General features: G+C 40.1%; 1 protein-coding gene across 10 annotated transcripts in view; it reads left to right on the top strand.

The window, feature by feature from the left end:
• The window catches only part of nfasca (neurofascin homolog (chicken) a), a 106,654-nt gene that overhangs the window by 23,269 nt on the left and 69,364 nt on the right, over positions 1 to 14,021 (top strand). For 8 of the 10 annotated variants that reach the window (XM_041979786.1, XM_041979788.1, XM_041979785.1 and 5 more), the window contains exons 4-6: positions 3,872 to 4,045; positions 6,779 to 6,796; positions 7,305 to 7,410. In XM_041979786.1, the coding sequence (XP_041835720.1) occupies positions 3,952 to 4,045; positions 6,779 to 6,796; positions 7,305 to 7,410 (218 nt within the window). In that variant the 5' untranslated portion in view covers positions 3,872 to 3,951. The remainder of the gene's footprint in view (positions 1 to 3,871; positions 4,046 to 6,778; positions 6,797 to 7,304; positions 7,411 to 14,021) is intronic. The other 2 variants (XM_041979789.1, XM_041979790.1) reach the window with 1 other exon arrangement.

The raw sequence follows: 14,021 nt of genomic DNA, 5'->3' as shown, positions 1-14,021 counted from the left end.
AACTCTGACTGTAAATTGTTTTTACATTTTTTCCAAAACTGCAACAGATGATGTTGACTTATCTTCAAGTTTCTGTTGTACAACTGAATGATGGCTTTTGGTTGTGTTTGCAGATGAAACAGTTAATGTAATCTCTGAGGATTATCTTCTGCTTGGTATGGTGGATTCTGGGCTTAGGTGATGCATCAAATTACATCAGTTTTCCAATTTCCTTAACTTAGTACTTCCACACACATAAATTCCAGATAGCGGTGCTCTCATCTACATATTATTCTGTAACATTAATGAGTCTGAGGTTGTGATTGAAAAGTGGTCTTTTAAAACTATGTTAACTTACAATTACTCTCAAGACCGGAGGAGTTCAGAACGATGTGAAGGAGTTTTGAATGTGAGGAGGAGAATTTTAAAATCAGTACAATACTGAACAGGAAGTGGTGTTTGAGGATGGGGGATGTATTCAGTAGCTGAGGATCTGGTTCTGGTAGGACCTGTAAGGTTACCAGTGATAAGTCTTAAATTAGAGATGGTTCAGGTGGATTTGAAAGAAACCAGAAGAAATTCAGTTTTGTCACTGTTTGACAAAAAATGGAAGTGAGTTTGGTGGGCAGGTAGAGCTGAGTGTCATCCACCTTGCAGTGAAATTTGATTATATTTCCTAAAAATAGAATCAAGATAAGGTAGATAAATTATGAAGAGGAGGATCTCCAGGATGGAGCCCTGGGGAACACCACTAGTGGCTTCAGATGGTTGTGGCTGAACATTATGGAGTTGTACAAAACTAATGCAGCCAAAAGCCCTTGGAGTTTAACTGGTACTAACAGGTTGAGAAGAACCTATTGAGCAATGGTGTCAGAAGCAGCAGTCAGATTGAGGACGATGAGAACGGACTGTAAGCCAGAATCTTAAATAGCTCACAAGTGGCTTTAACTAATGTTGTTTCAGTGCTGGGAGGAGGGTAAAAACCAGAATGAGATGGTTCATAGAGGTTATTGTTAGTGAGATGATTATGAACCTGTGCAGCAACTATTTGTAAAAAGTAATTAGGAAGTTAGAGATTGGTTGGAAATGATTTATATGACTGGGGTTTTTTGACTTTGGCTGATCCTACCAGAATTCCTGACTTGCTGTCCTTGCTGGGAAGTTTTCTCTTGATGGTCAGTCTGTGATGTGTAACCTGCTGTTGTTCTTACATCTTAGCAGTTGATGCAAACTTTGCTCTAATACGAGATCAGATCATTACTCTCATTAGTGCTGTTCGTCCATCCAACCGGAAATCTTACGTAAGCTTTCTTCATTGTTGCATGCGAGAAACGTCTATGACTGTGATGTAAATAGAAAGATGAACACTTAAATAAAGCGTTATTTTTTCTTTTCTTTCTTAGAAACATATTAACCCTTAAAAGTCGAAGCCATTTCTACTATTTTGTTTGGTTTTTATGTCAAAATGCATGTAGAAGCTCAACTTTTTAATCCCAGACAACTACCCGACACTACTTTTACAGAACAGCCTCAGATGATAAACAGATATTTAATTTACTTGCTGGTATTTCTTTTATCTTTTAGTGGTTTTATGTGGAGAACTTCCCAGGTGGTGTGTTAATGAACCATCTGTTGCATCAGATAAGCAACATGCTGATTTTATTAATTACAGTCGGATTGCTGTGTGAAGATGATGTAGTCGTGCTTATTCTGTTACTTTTAAATTTTTACCATTTACTGACTGGTGTGTGTTTCCAGAGTACTGTGGTGCTGAAGGTAACTGTGTGCAATGGCTGAGGCGTTATTTTGGGAGTGTTTTGGGGGTATGTATGGAGGTCAGAGGAACGGTTGAGAGGCCAGTTAATGTGTCAGTGCCACCGATGTAGCTGCTGCCTCAAGGAAATAAAAAAAAAAGAATAGATCTTTCAGGAGAAACTGTTTGTATTTAGAATAAGCTTCTGCTGCTGGAGGGAAAGGTATTGAATTATTTAGTATCTTTGGCTGCCTCAAGGTAACTCTTGGCACATAATCTCAGTCCACCTTAAATGAGCTTGGGGAAGGCAGCTGTATTGTTTTTATGCTGCTGAACTCTGTTCCCACGCAAAAATTCCACAACTCATTTACTGCATGTTTTTAATATACGCTCCAAATCTGAACACCTCCTCGGCCCCACTGCAGCCCAGAGGAGCACTATTAACTCCCTACACCGTCTAGATGAACCTCCTAGTTCTGGGGACGATGGAATAATGGGATAATGATTTAATCATGCTTGTCTTTACAGCTACTTTGTGCTGCTTTTTGTGACTTTTAAATTTGAAGCAGCTTCTATGAAATTAAACTTGTGAATGTTGAGAAGAGAAGATGATTCATTTATGCATTCTACATTTATCTGGTGAATATGCCAGTTCCTCTGACCTCCAAACATACACACAAAAAAGATGCAGCTGTACCCATGATTTATAAACTTAGTGTGTATAGACTGCATGCCATCTATACATAAATAAAACATAAGACATAAATCATACCCCTTTAGCAAATGTTTACCAAACTGCCAAAGTTCATGCCTTTGTGCCATGATTTCCTATCTGAGCATGTTAATCAAATAAAACATGTCTAGAATATATATAAATGTGTTTATTTAAAGGAATTTAAAATACATTTGTTAATATAAAAGCTCTAAATAAAAAAGCTCCATCTTATCTGAAGGATTTTAGTGTTTTTCATCACCCAACAGGATCTCTTCATTTACATTAAAATGCCTACCAGAGTTCATTTAACTCTGTTAAAATGAACTCTGTTTCTGAGTTATCACATTCTGTAATTTTGTAGAAGGAGCTGAAATAAGAGCAAGAGCCTTCAGGAAGAAGACAGGAAGTTACTGAGAAGTTTGCACAGAGATCAGAAAAAGCTGAATGAGAGCAGGAAAAGCTGACAGAGGGAGTTCCAGTATATCATCATCAAAGATGTTTAGTCAGGGCTGAGACTGAAGGTCCAGACAGAAACCATGAGAGGAAAATGTCTCAGATGGCTCAGCTTTCTCCTGCTCTGCCTCCAGCTTCATACACTTTACACCTTTCTGCACCTCAGTTATAGAGGTTAATGCAACCTCACCAACATCCCCCCCTACATCAGGAGACGTCCTCTGCTAAAGCTGCCGAACATGATGGACTATTCTCCACATCCTCCACACAATACATTGATTTTATATTTAGAATTTTATAAGGCAGCATGCATGTTATCCTAGAAGAATATATTTAACTCTATGTTATTGTGCTGTGTGATATTCACTGACCGTTCTCCTGGGCTGAGCCCAGCTGCAGTGCACATGTGGCCGTGATGCTCTGCAGAGATGTTGACAGGAACACTGACCCAGTTCAAGGCTTCACAACCCCCATTTTTCCCTTCTGTTCATAGAAGATTTCTCTCATTTCTTATATGAGACTGTGTCTCATGACCTTTTCCTCACCTCTTTTCCCGGTTTATTGACATGGTGATGTTGTTTAGTGAAGTTAATTTACAAGAAGTTTTAAAATTTAGGAAAATCTTCACATTTGATGCTATGAAGCCTGCTGTTTTGTGAAATGTGGAAATATGAGAAGTGCCGTTATCATCAAATCCTGCAGAATCTAAACCTTTAAAATCAGAAATTAGATTGATGAAAAGATCAGAATAATCTAGTCTCCACCACGACTCAGATTTTTGCCCCTTGTCTTGCTGTGGACTGTCCTGAGTCTGATCCCCAGGGTTTTAAATCAGAACCACATTGCTTCTCCTGGGTTTTGTTTCTAGGCTGCTTTCTCTCAGGAGGAACTCAGCTGTAAATGTAGGCCACATCTAAAAGCCTCTGTTGCCCCCAGTTCATCCTAACATCTGTCTCCATCTTCACTTCCAGCTCCACCACCCAGCTGCCAGGAGAACATCTGTACGATCCAGACAGGTGAGGGCTGAGAGCGATCAGCTGGAGGAGGAGAAATGTTGGGGCAGGGCGGGCGCGTGGCCCTGACCGTCATGGCATCGGTGCTGCTGCTGTGGCGAGAGGCAGCATCCATCGAAGTTCCCCTAGACCGTAAGTCACAGAAAAACTCTGCTCTGAGATGTTGGGTCAGAAAGTTTAGACTGAATTCTGGCCAGAGCTGGCTTAGATCCAGTCATGGTTTATAAAAAGCAAAGACGCTGTGTTTCTGTTAGCTTCATTAACTAAAGTCAATACTTCCACACGTTTAAGTGGCTGATTATGGATTTATTTGGATCTGACATTTAAAAGACACAACCTAAAGTTCCTCCTTCCAACAGAAACACTGAATGATTGATGCATTCACCCAAAAAACATCTTTTCCACAAATAAGAGGAAGAACATGTAAATGCAGCTTGTGGTTATTTGCTCTGAGCTTCCAGAGCTGATCCCCGTCAGTTTTAGTTCTGTTTGTGACTCCAGACCTGAAATCATTGAATCAAACAGATTTCCTGTGCAGAGTTTTATGAGACTAATAGAAGAGAACTATGCAAAGATTTTAAATGTCTGTCCTCGTCTGCATTTCACTCTGGATGTGAAGAGTCCTTCCACTGTGATCAGGATTTATTTCTCACATGTGTCACGTGAGCTTTTTTCCCCTTTTTAAAAAATCACCACTGATGGTCATTAGAGCAGGATGAACAAACGTGTTGTGGGGACAGCCCCTTAAAGTACGTCTTTCTGACACAGCCTCATTTAAAGAGAATCTAGTTTGGATCTGTGGAAATGATCCTATTAACATTTATTATCATGACAATAGACTGCTTCATATTTCAGGGTAGAAATTTAAATATGACTCCATTTAATCCAGAAGCATATTTTAGGTATTATATAGATATACTTCCAGAAAACACACACACACCGATACACACCTGCACACACCTATCCATTCACACACCTGCATCCATTATTTTAAAAGCCAGGCTGGAATCCCGAGGGTGGTGGGAACAAAAGCACAAAGGAAAAATGTCTCCATCTGTAGACACTCTCCTCTTTATGTTTAACCATAAAAAACTATCTGATACTCCACAGGCCCTAAGGACACCTGGCTTATACAGACCCACACTGAGCTGGCAGCTGTCAGCTGCTCTATCATCCAGTTCTCCAGTCCACACCCCCCATGCTATAAACCTGACCTTATAACCCCGAACTTATGATGCTCTATTGATCTGGTATATATATATATACATACACACACATGCCTCACAAAGAACTTTTGGATAACACTGTGACTACCCTCTGACCTTTCCTTTATGAATTCATCAATTAAATCAAATCCAGCTTTATTTATACAGCCACAGTTTACAACAAAGTCATCTCAAGCCACTTTTATAAACAGGGTACAATTTATTGTAATCTAATTTAAAAAAAATCTTATCATATAATCCAGTCCAGTCCAGTTTATTTATTTATTTATTGTGGTAAAAGCAGCAGAACACAAAAAGTGAAAAAATACACAGACTCAAAATAAGACAATATTCTTTTTCTTAGTCTAGTTTATAATAAATGTGTTCATATAAACCAATTTACACAAAAATAATCACCAATCTAAGGAAACCAACAGATTGCATCAAGCCTTCCCTTTGATTCAATCCTCCATCCTGAGCTCCATCAGGAGACAGGGAGAAGAAAACCTCCGTCGGAACCAGGAAGAATGGCCATTTGCCTGGGCTGGTTGGTGGTGGAAAGGAAAGGACAGGAGGGTCAACAAAACCACAACTCTAAGGCAGGGATATACCTGCTGAGAAAGAAGAAGAGAAACACAAATTAATCACAGTAACAATGTCAGATATTTCTACAATGAGAATAAAAAGAGCATAGAGGAGCCCAGTGCATCATGGGACGTCCTGTCCTATGTTCTTCCTCACACCATCAGGTGGAAATGATGCTCAGGATGTAAATGTACTGCAGAGCGCTTCTCATCGAGATACCTAAATCATCTATAAAATCATCTGTTAATTCCAAAAAACCAACAAATGGACAGACGAACGAACGGATGTGTAAACCAGGTCAAAGGTCATTGAACCCGGCCCCTCTCAGACCTGCATTAATGAGACACTCCATCTCTCCACAATGATGCTTCAAATGGCTCATTACGAATGCGACTGCGTATAAGATATAAACTCTATATCTCTTCATGTTCATATGTGACAGGGAGACCCAGCTGCAGCTTTAAAACTGCTTTGGTCATGCTCCTCTGATGAAATGAACAGTGTGTTTATGCTGTTTGATCTAATACAAATGTGTGTTGTGTCTCCTTTGGTCTCTGTTCATCCTGCTCTGATATGGGAATTCTTACAGGTGAGTCCTTAATCTGTTTCATTCTGAATGCCACTGTTAGTCTATTTAACACTGATAAACACTGAATCCTAAACAGTGGATCTCACCTGGTCCAGATCTTCCACCTGTTCTCCCAGTCAGCAGATGTAAAGCTGCTTTCAAAACTGACCTAGAAGAACTGACATATCTTAAAAATAAAAACAGAGGAATCATTGATTCTGCAGAGTTGCAGGAGCAGCAGCTGTCAGACAGAAGACAAACAGAGATCTCACAAGGTCAAAGAGGTCAAGCTCATGGCTCAATACAAAATAAAATATTTATAAATCAACCTTGTGTATGTGACCCACTTTAAATCTGGTGACTGGACCAGCTGGGAACCACTGATAACTTTATGAACACACCTAGGTTGTAATGAGCCCAGTAACTGTCTCTAACATTATTAACAACCTCATCACAATGTGTCCATCCTTCTCTCTGCTTTCCGTCTGTCGTACACTGGACTGACAGCAAAGATCCAGCAAGACCGTAAGTCTTTTTTTTAACCTTGATTGTTCCTCAATCACTCCTTTCTCACCTCAGCTGGCAGCTGGAAACGTTTTAGGCTAATTTCAATGGAAGATGAAAGAATTGTGACCCACTAAACAGCTGCTGTTTAGTGTCTGCTGACCCTCACTAATGAAACTCATTTTCAGAAAGCACTCTGTGGGTCAGGGCCTTACTGATGGGTATTTATCATCAGCCAAATTCAATGTAAAGTCAGAAAGAGCTGGTACAGACACACATATATATAGTTCAGCTCTTCAGCTCTCCTTGGACGATTCAAAGCTTAATAGTAATTTCATTATTTTTGAACAGTTTAATCGTCAGATGTTTGTAGCTTGTCATTTGGAGAGCTGCCTGTCAAACACTGACGTGCACATACTGAAGAAATAGTGACGCTGTTTAACTTCTCTAAACCAAAAGCCTCTGACACGATGGAGACAGGACTGACTGTGTTATCTGTAACCTTGTTCGTCTCTCTCTCCCCCCACAGTAAAGCAGCCCCCCACTATAACCAAACAGTCGGTGAAGGACTACATTGTTGACCCCAGAGATAACATCATCATCGAGTGTGAGGCCAAGGGCAACCCAGTGCCAACGTAAGCACTCTACACTCACACAAAAAGGCCTGACAACACTCATCATCACGACATGCAGTGTGAAGAGGACGTAACAGGCTCCGTTCATCACCTACAAACAGATAATCAGAATCACAAACAGTAGGAAGTAGGAGGAAGATGTGTCTTTGCAACTCATTAGTTCACACCAGCTGACAGGATCCAAACCAAACACAAGCTAACACTTGTACACCTGGAGAACTTCCAGCAGATATCTGCTGGTCTTCTTATCTCATAAGTTATATTTGCTTATGAGAGGGTGTATTTAAATAATAATGATAATAATGTTTACTCAGTCAATTCCAAATGGGAAAGTATTCTCTGCATTTGACGTCTCTAGATGTTACTAGAGAGCAAAAGGCTGTCATGTTTCAGAACTGGTGGTCCTGGTAACCACTAGATTACCACTTCCCTCAAAAGTTCTTGTGACGGTTCAAAATTATTTTGAGATAATTTGTTTTAAAGCATTGTTTAAAAATTCAATTAAATTAAACTGGGAGATTATTATTATTGTTATTTTATTTTTTATAAAAAACTATTATATAATAATTATTTTTATAAATGAAATATTTTAAATTTTTTTAGTTAAACATGATTTAAAGATAATTTAAAAATTAATTCAAATGAAAATGTAATCAAATGAAATTAAATTTAAATTGAAATCATATTCATTAATATGACTTAAATTTACATTTAATTTAATTAGCAGAAGATTATTATTATTATTTAAAGTTTTGTAATTAAAAGTGAAGCTATTTGCTGATTGTAAAATAGTTCGCAGTCTGGGCGATAGAGCCCTCCAGCGTTCATTCAGCAACATTCAGGGAACGCTGGGAGCGTCTTTATTAAAGTGGGGGCATTGAGGGGCTTTTAGGGGGCGTTGGAAATCCATTGTTCTATTTTGATGATTGACACTTACATTGACCAACCAGACTCAGGAGAAACTAGGTCTTGTTCCCAAATTCACCGTAGATATACCAATGAGGATCCAGAAGGAAGTGAACCCAAAGGAAGATGGCATGCTCTGGTCAGAAAAGAGGACTTTTCTTTTTTATACAAATAACCTTGAGCCATTTCTAACTTACACGTAGGAGTAGACTTAAGCTGCGTTTTTCCTGTTGGAACATAAGCGTTGACCATAAAACATCAAAGGTGAAACAGACTATGATTTTTAAAAGCGTTTTTGTGGTTTTAATTGTCCGCTCCAGTGACAATGCTCAGTAGTGGCTTTTAGCCCCATTTCTTCCAGACATTTCTGTATGCTACATCGTAAGATGGGTGCTTCTTTGGGTACATGAAGACCGTCTGTACTGCACGCATCTCATTTAGCCAGATAATCTGGATGCTTATCAAATGCAGCATTTGTGGAGCCATGTTTATGGTGCGTTCCAGTTGTCTTGGAATTCTGAGTGGTGAAGATTTGGTGACGTCATTACCGGGTAGTTGACTGGACGCCTCCAAAACAGCCAGTTTCTGAGCATCTATGAAGCCATTTAAAACTAGAGAATGACAAACCCATTGTAAAAATGTGCACCATGAGAACAGCAGCCAATTTTGGTGATAATAATTAATAATCCACATATATTGACGCGATGTTTCCTAAACAAGCCCGCCGTAACAACGTAATAATCAATAACAACAACTCGCATAACGGACACAAAATACATTATAAAGAATTTTAATAAAGACAACAATGGACTACAAGTGGTATTGGGCACAGCCATCCTTCAGTCTGGTATCTCAGGGTCCTCTGAAGCCTACGAGTTTGGTGTTTGGAAAATCAAGATTACTTTGTCATTTCCGGCAAAAGTTCCTTGGAATTTTGAGTTCCGAGGACAACTGGAAAGCACCATTAGCTCACCTGGTAGAGCAGGTGTCATATTTAAAGGAGTGGCTACCAGGGCTCGAATTACACCAGGGCTTTCGGAGGAGACTTAGTTTCGGATGTGCACCGAGACTTTGCAAGTCACATGCACGCTCTGTATATTAGTACACGTCGCGCTTTAAAAAATATGGTTACTACTAAAAACCCCTGCGCTACTACTGTATGCAGCTTGTTTATTCAGAAACAGGAACACAAAAAGAAGCACATCATGTGGTCCATCATGGACGCTCGCAGCACACAACAAATAAACAATGCTGCTGTCCATGGTGCTGAAGGAAACAGATAATTAAATGAATTAAATTAAATAAATTAATAAACACACAGAGTGATGAAAATTAATGCTATTCTTTCAAAGAAACATATGGAACCTTACTTAAAAATTAAATGTAACCTGAAAGTGGATTATTTTTAGGGCTCCCCTTAAAGTACGAGCTGAATGACTTTAGGGGAGCTCCTCAGCCTTTCAGGGGAGCCAAGCTCCCCTTAGCCCCCCTGTAATTCGACTCCTGGTGGCTAACATTCCCTTAGCATAACCAGACTTGTATGTCTCACCCTGGTCTATAAAGACCACCACACCCAAAAAACCCTTTTTATGTTCATCCTGCAAATCCAAGTATTGCAATGGCTTGGATTTGAGGCGTCAGGTTTACTACGACTGAAATAAACTTCTGTGGATTTCCCACAATGCAGTTCACTTCTAATAACAATAAATTTGAGATAATTTGCTGTAAGAAACCTTTCATGTTTACTTAGAAAAATTAGTAATAGTTGAAATTACAAAGTACTTTTTTGTTTTTATTTAATTTATTATGTTGATCAATAATTCAAATGACACAAAAGGTTTTGAATGATTTTAGAAAAATCTAAAATAACCTGTCATGTCTAATTTCCAATTTTCTCTTGTTTTTCTTCTGTTTTCTTTTTTTTTCTTTCTTAGTTTCTTAGTTTTCTTTAATCTTCTTATTTTGCATTATTTTTGAATATTAAAATGTTAAAAAAGAAGAAAAAAACAAAGCCAAAAAACAATCCTTTGTCAGCCTTGATGATCTCAAAACTTCTGATATGAGGAAACCAGTGCTCAGCTGAACAGACAGGAAAACATCTTCTGGTCTCTCATATGAACAGTAATCCACCTTTCCCCATAGTTTCAGAGTTTTGCCTGTCACTGGGCATTGGTGTGTTTCAAACCAGTTATCCAGAAAGCTGCTACACCGTGGTCTGACATTAGTTTGAGTAGAAACCCCACTGCTGCAAAGCAAGGGCAAATTTCAGTCCATCAATGACTTTAAGTCAGGTGGACTTGAAATCACCTTGTGTGTTGAAAATGAAACCAACACTTTGTAAAACATCTCTTCTAATTCATGTGAAATTTTTCAATTTAAGTTTCTTCCACAACCCTCACAGCAAAATCTGATCGATCAAGTTTGTAAAAGTTTTAAAAACTAAAACCATTTTAGTTAAATCAAAATTAACAAAAACTTCATTTTTATGAGACGACAAGTTTGCTTATGTTTCTAAGTAAAGTCAGCTAGTTGTATTTTAGTGATATGTAAACCGCAGTGTCAATAACCATTGTAACATGTTAGAGTGGGGGTTAGCACTGCACGGTGGTGTGGGGGTTAGCACTGCACGGTGGTGTGGGGGTTAACACTGCATGGTGGTGTGGGGGTTAACACTGCACGTTGGTGTGGGGGTTAGCACGGCACAGTGGTGTGAGGGTTACCACTGCACGGTGGTGTGGGGGTTAGCACTGCACGGTGGTGTGGGGGGTTAACACTGCATGGTGGTGTGGGGGTTAACACGGCACAGTGGTGTGGGGGTTACCACTGCACGGTGGTGTGGGGGTTAGCACTGCACGGTGGTGTGGGGGGTTAACACTGCATGGTGGTGTGGGGGTTAACACTGCACGTTGGTGTGGGGGTTAGCACGGCACGGTGGTGTGGGGGTTAACACGGCACGGTGGTGTGGGGGTTAGCACTGCATGGTGGTGTGGGGGTTAGCACGGCACGGTGGTGTGGGGGTTAACACTGCACGGTGGTGTGGGGGTTAGCACTGCACAGTGGTGTGGGGGTTAACACTGCACGGTGGTGTGGGGGTTAACACCGCATGTTGGTGTGGGGGTTAGCACGGCACGGTGGTGTGGGGGTTAACACGGCACAGTGGTGTGGGGGTTAGCACTGCGCGGTGGTGTGGGGGTTAGCACTGTTGGCTTACAGCAAAAAGATCACTGGTTTGAGCCTCGGCTGGGATCGGGTTTAGTTAGTGGCCTTTCTGTGTGGTACATGTGTGGGTTCTCTCAGGAAAATCCAGCTTCCTGCCTAGTGGTTTGTCTCTCTGTGTTGGGCCTCTGGCAACCTGTCCAGTGCACCTGCCATCTGCTGGAATAGGCTCCAGCTTCCCCATGGCTCTCAAATGGTTAAAACACTGTGGATTCATGAAATCTTTAAGGGTTAATCAAACCTATTCTCTATGGTTTAGTATCATTCTATTTGGTTAAGTCTTTTTAAAAATTTTTTAATAAGTTAAGATTGCACAATTACTTTAAGTTCATTTTACCCATGCAAGTAAAATTTGGTTTAACCTAAAGTATTAGTGTAAATCAAACTGATGTAAAATGAGTTAAACAGACATAATTAAACTGGGTCCAACTAGAAAGAAAACATTAAATTTGAACAAAATAGGTTGGCCAAAATAAAGTATATTGAATTTAAACAACTTTGTTGGTTTTGATTGCACAACAGTTTCAAAGTAAACAGAGCGTGCTGCGTTTGTTGTCATGTCTTCTGCACATGTGGGTCACTTTAACCCACAAGAGCCCGACGTAACATATTTGTCACATTCAGTTTCTGAGACATTGTGCTTCAATTTATGGTATAAACTTTGCTCAAAATCCTTTTGAACACAATCTGATACCTGTCGTCTGTCCCCTAATAGATACCCAGAAGCAGAAAACCATATTCTAATATTTTTAATATATCACATGGTAATAAATGGTAGATAACCCTCCTAAAAAAATGTTATTTTTGTTTTGTTACATTTTGTTAAAGGGCCAAATAAAGACCTCATATTTAAAAAAATTGGACATTTCTTACCATTTTAACGGTTAAGGCTGTAGACTTTTCACATGAATATGAACGTAGCCTTGCCCTTTTTCGGTGGTTCTCAAACCTCCCCTTAACTTACTATACCAAAAGCAAGCTGTCTGCCCTCTTTCATTCCAGTTACCTGTTTCTCCATTTTTCTCTTCCTTTTCTCCCTTCAGTGTGTTCAGTAAACTCTGATCTCTGTTCTGCAGTTCTTCTTTTTCTTTTTTATATTTTTTGGTGGTTGGCAAAAACAAATTGGTGCATTACTGCCACCAAGTGGTCTGGAGTGTGGACCAGAATGTTTCCAAAAGCCCAAGTTGTCAAAACATTAGTTTCTCTGGTATATTTTCCCAATCCCATGCGGCCCACCCCCCATTTTGAGGCTATGTCCACACGGCACTGAAGCTGGTTCAGGTGTGAAAATGGAGGCAAAAACTAGGAGAAAGGCTTCAAGATCCCCACGAAACCGCTGTAGTACATACTACATAGCTGTTGGGGGGTGTTATGATAATTAAAGAGTAAAACTCCAGAGCTAGAACAAGACGTAGCGCATGTGCAGATAATGACATATCTGCTTGCTCCAGCTGTTTATAGTACAGTAGTGCATTTTGGTGCTAAAGCTGTACACAAGCCAGGACTGTCTGGACCAGCACTACAACACAGTTGGTCATCTACGCCATTATTGTTGTTGTGATTGTTATGCGTTCATCACACTGATGTCATATCCTCTAGCGATGCTGTTACGCTGTCCTCACGATAGCACAGATGGTGGAGGTCTCAAACCTATCCACCTTGGTACCTGGTTTTCAGACATTTCAGTTGGTTTCATGAAGGCTAATCCCAGGTTTTGTGGGGATGAAAGGGTGGTTTGCTTCGGCGTTGTGGTGACGGCCCCTGAAAACCATTGCCCTACATCTTAATGGTGGGGGGCAGTAAGGGATCCGGATATTAGATAGGGGGCTCACCTTCCTCTGCTGTGTCTGTCAGGCTGTTACAGATGCGAGAAGCATGAACTTTTTTCTTGTTCAAAGAACAAAATTATGTTATTTTGCTCTCCCTAATGTGACACATCAGTCGAGCAGAACTTTCTTCTCGTGGGGTTTCTGGAAGTATTGTGTGCTTGGGCGGACATTTGAGGTAGGCGTTGCTGACACGGAACAGAATGAAAGTTGTGGCATCCACATTTTCCCTGATGCAAGGTTGAACAGACAGTTTTAATGAACAGCTGATCTAGGCGCTGAGAAAGTATGTAAATGTATAATAATAATAATAATAATAATAATACATTTTATTTAAAAGCGCCTTTCAAAACACCCAAGGACACTGTACAAAGGAACATTAAAATAGTTTAAAACCACTATGTACAAAACAAACATTAAAACAGTTAAAACAATAAGTGCAAAACTAAGCAGAAAGGAGGACAACAGAAAGATGGAGAATGACTAGATGGCATAGGACTGTCTGAACAAATGTGTTTCGAGTTGTGATTTGAAGAGAGGAAGAGAGTCTATGGTACGGATGTCAGGGGGAAGAGAGTTCCAGAGATGGGGAGCAGAGCGGCTGAATGCTCGGCTCCCCATGGTGGCGAGACGGGCAGGGGGGACAAGAAGCTGGAGAGAAGA

This window comes from Melanotaenia boesemani, chromosome 3, assembly GCF_017639745.1.
Source record: "Melanotaenia boesemani isolate fMelBoe1 chromosome 3, fMelBoe1.pri, whole genome shotgun sequence".
NCBI classification, from domain to species: Eukaryota; Metazoa; Chordata; class Actinopteri; order Atheriniformes; family Melanotaeniidae; genus Melanotaenia; species Melanotaenia boesemani.
Note: the sequence above shows the minus strand (reverse complement) of the source record. Positions and strands in the feature narration are given on the sequence as shown.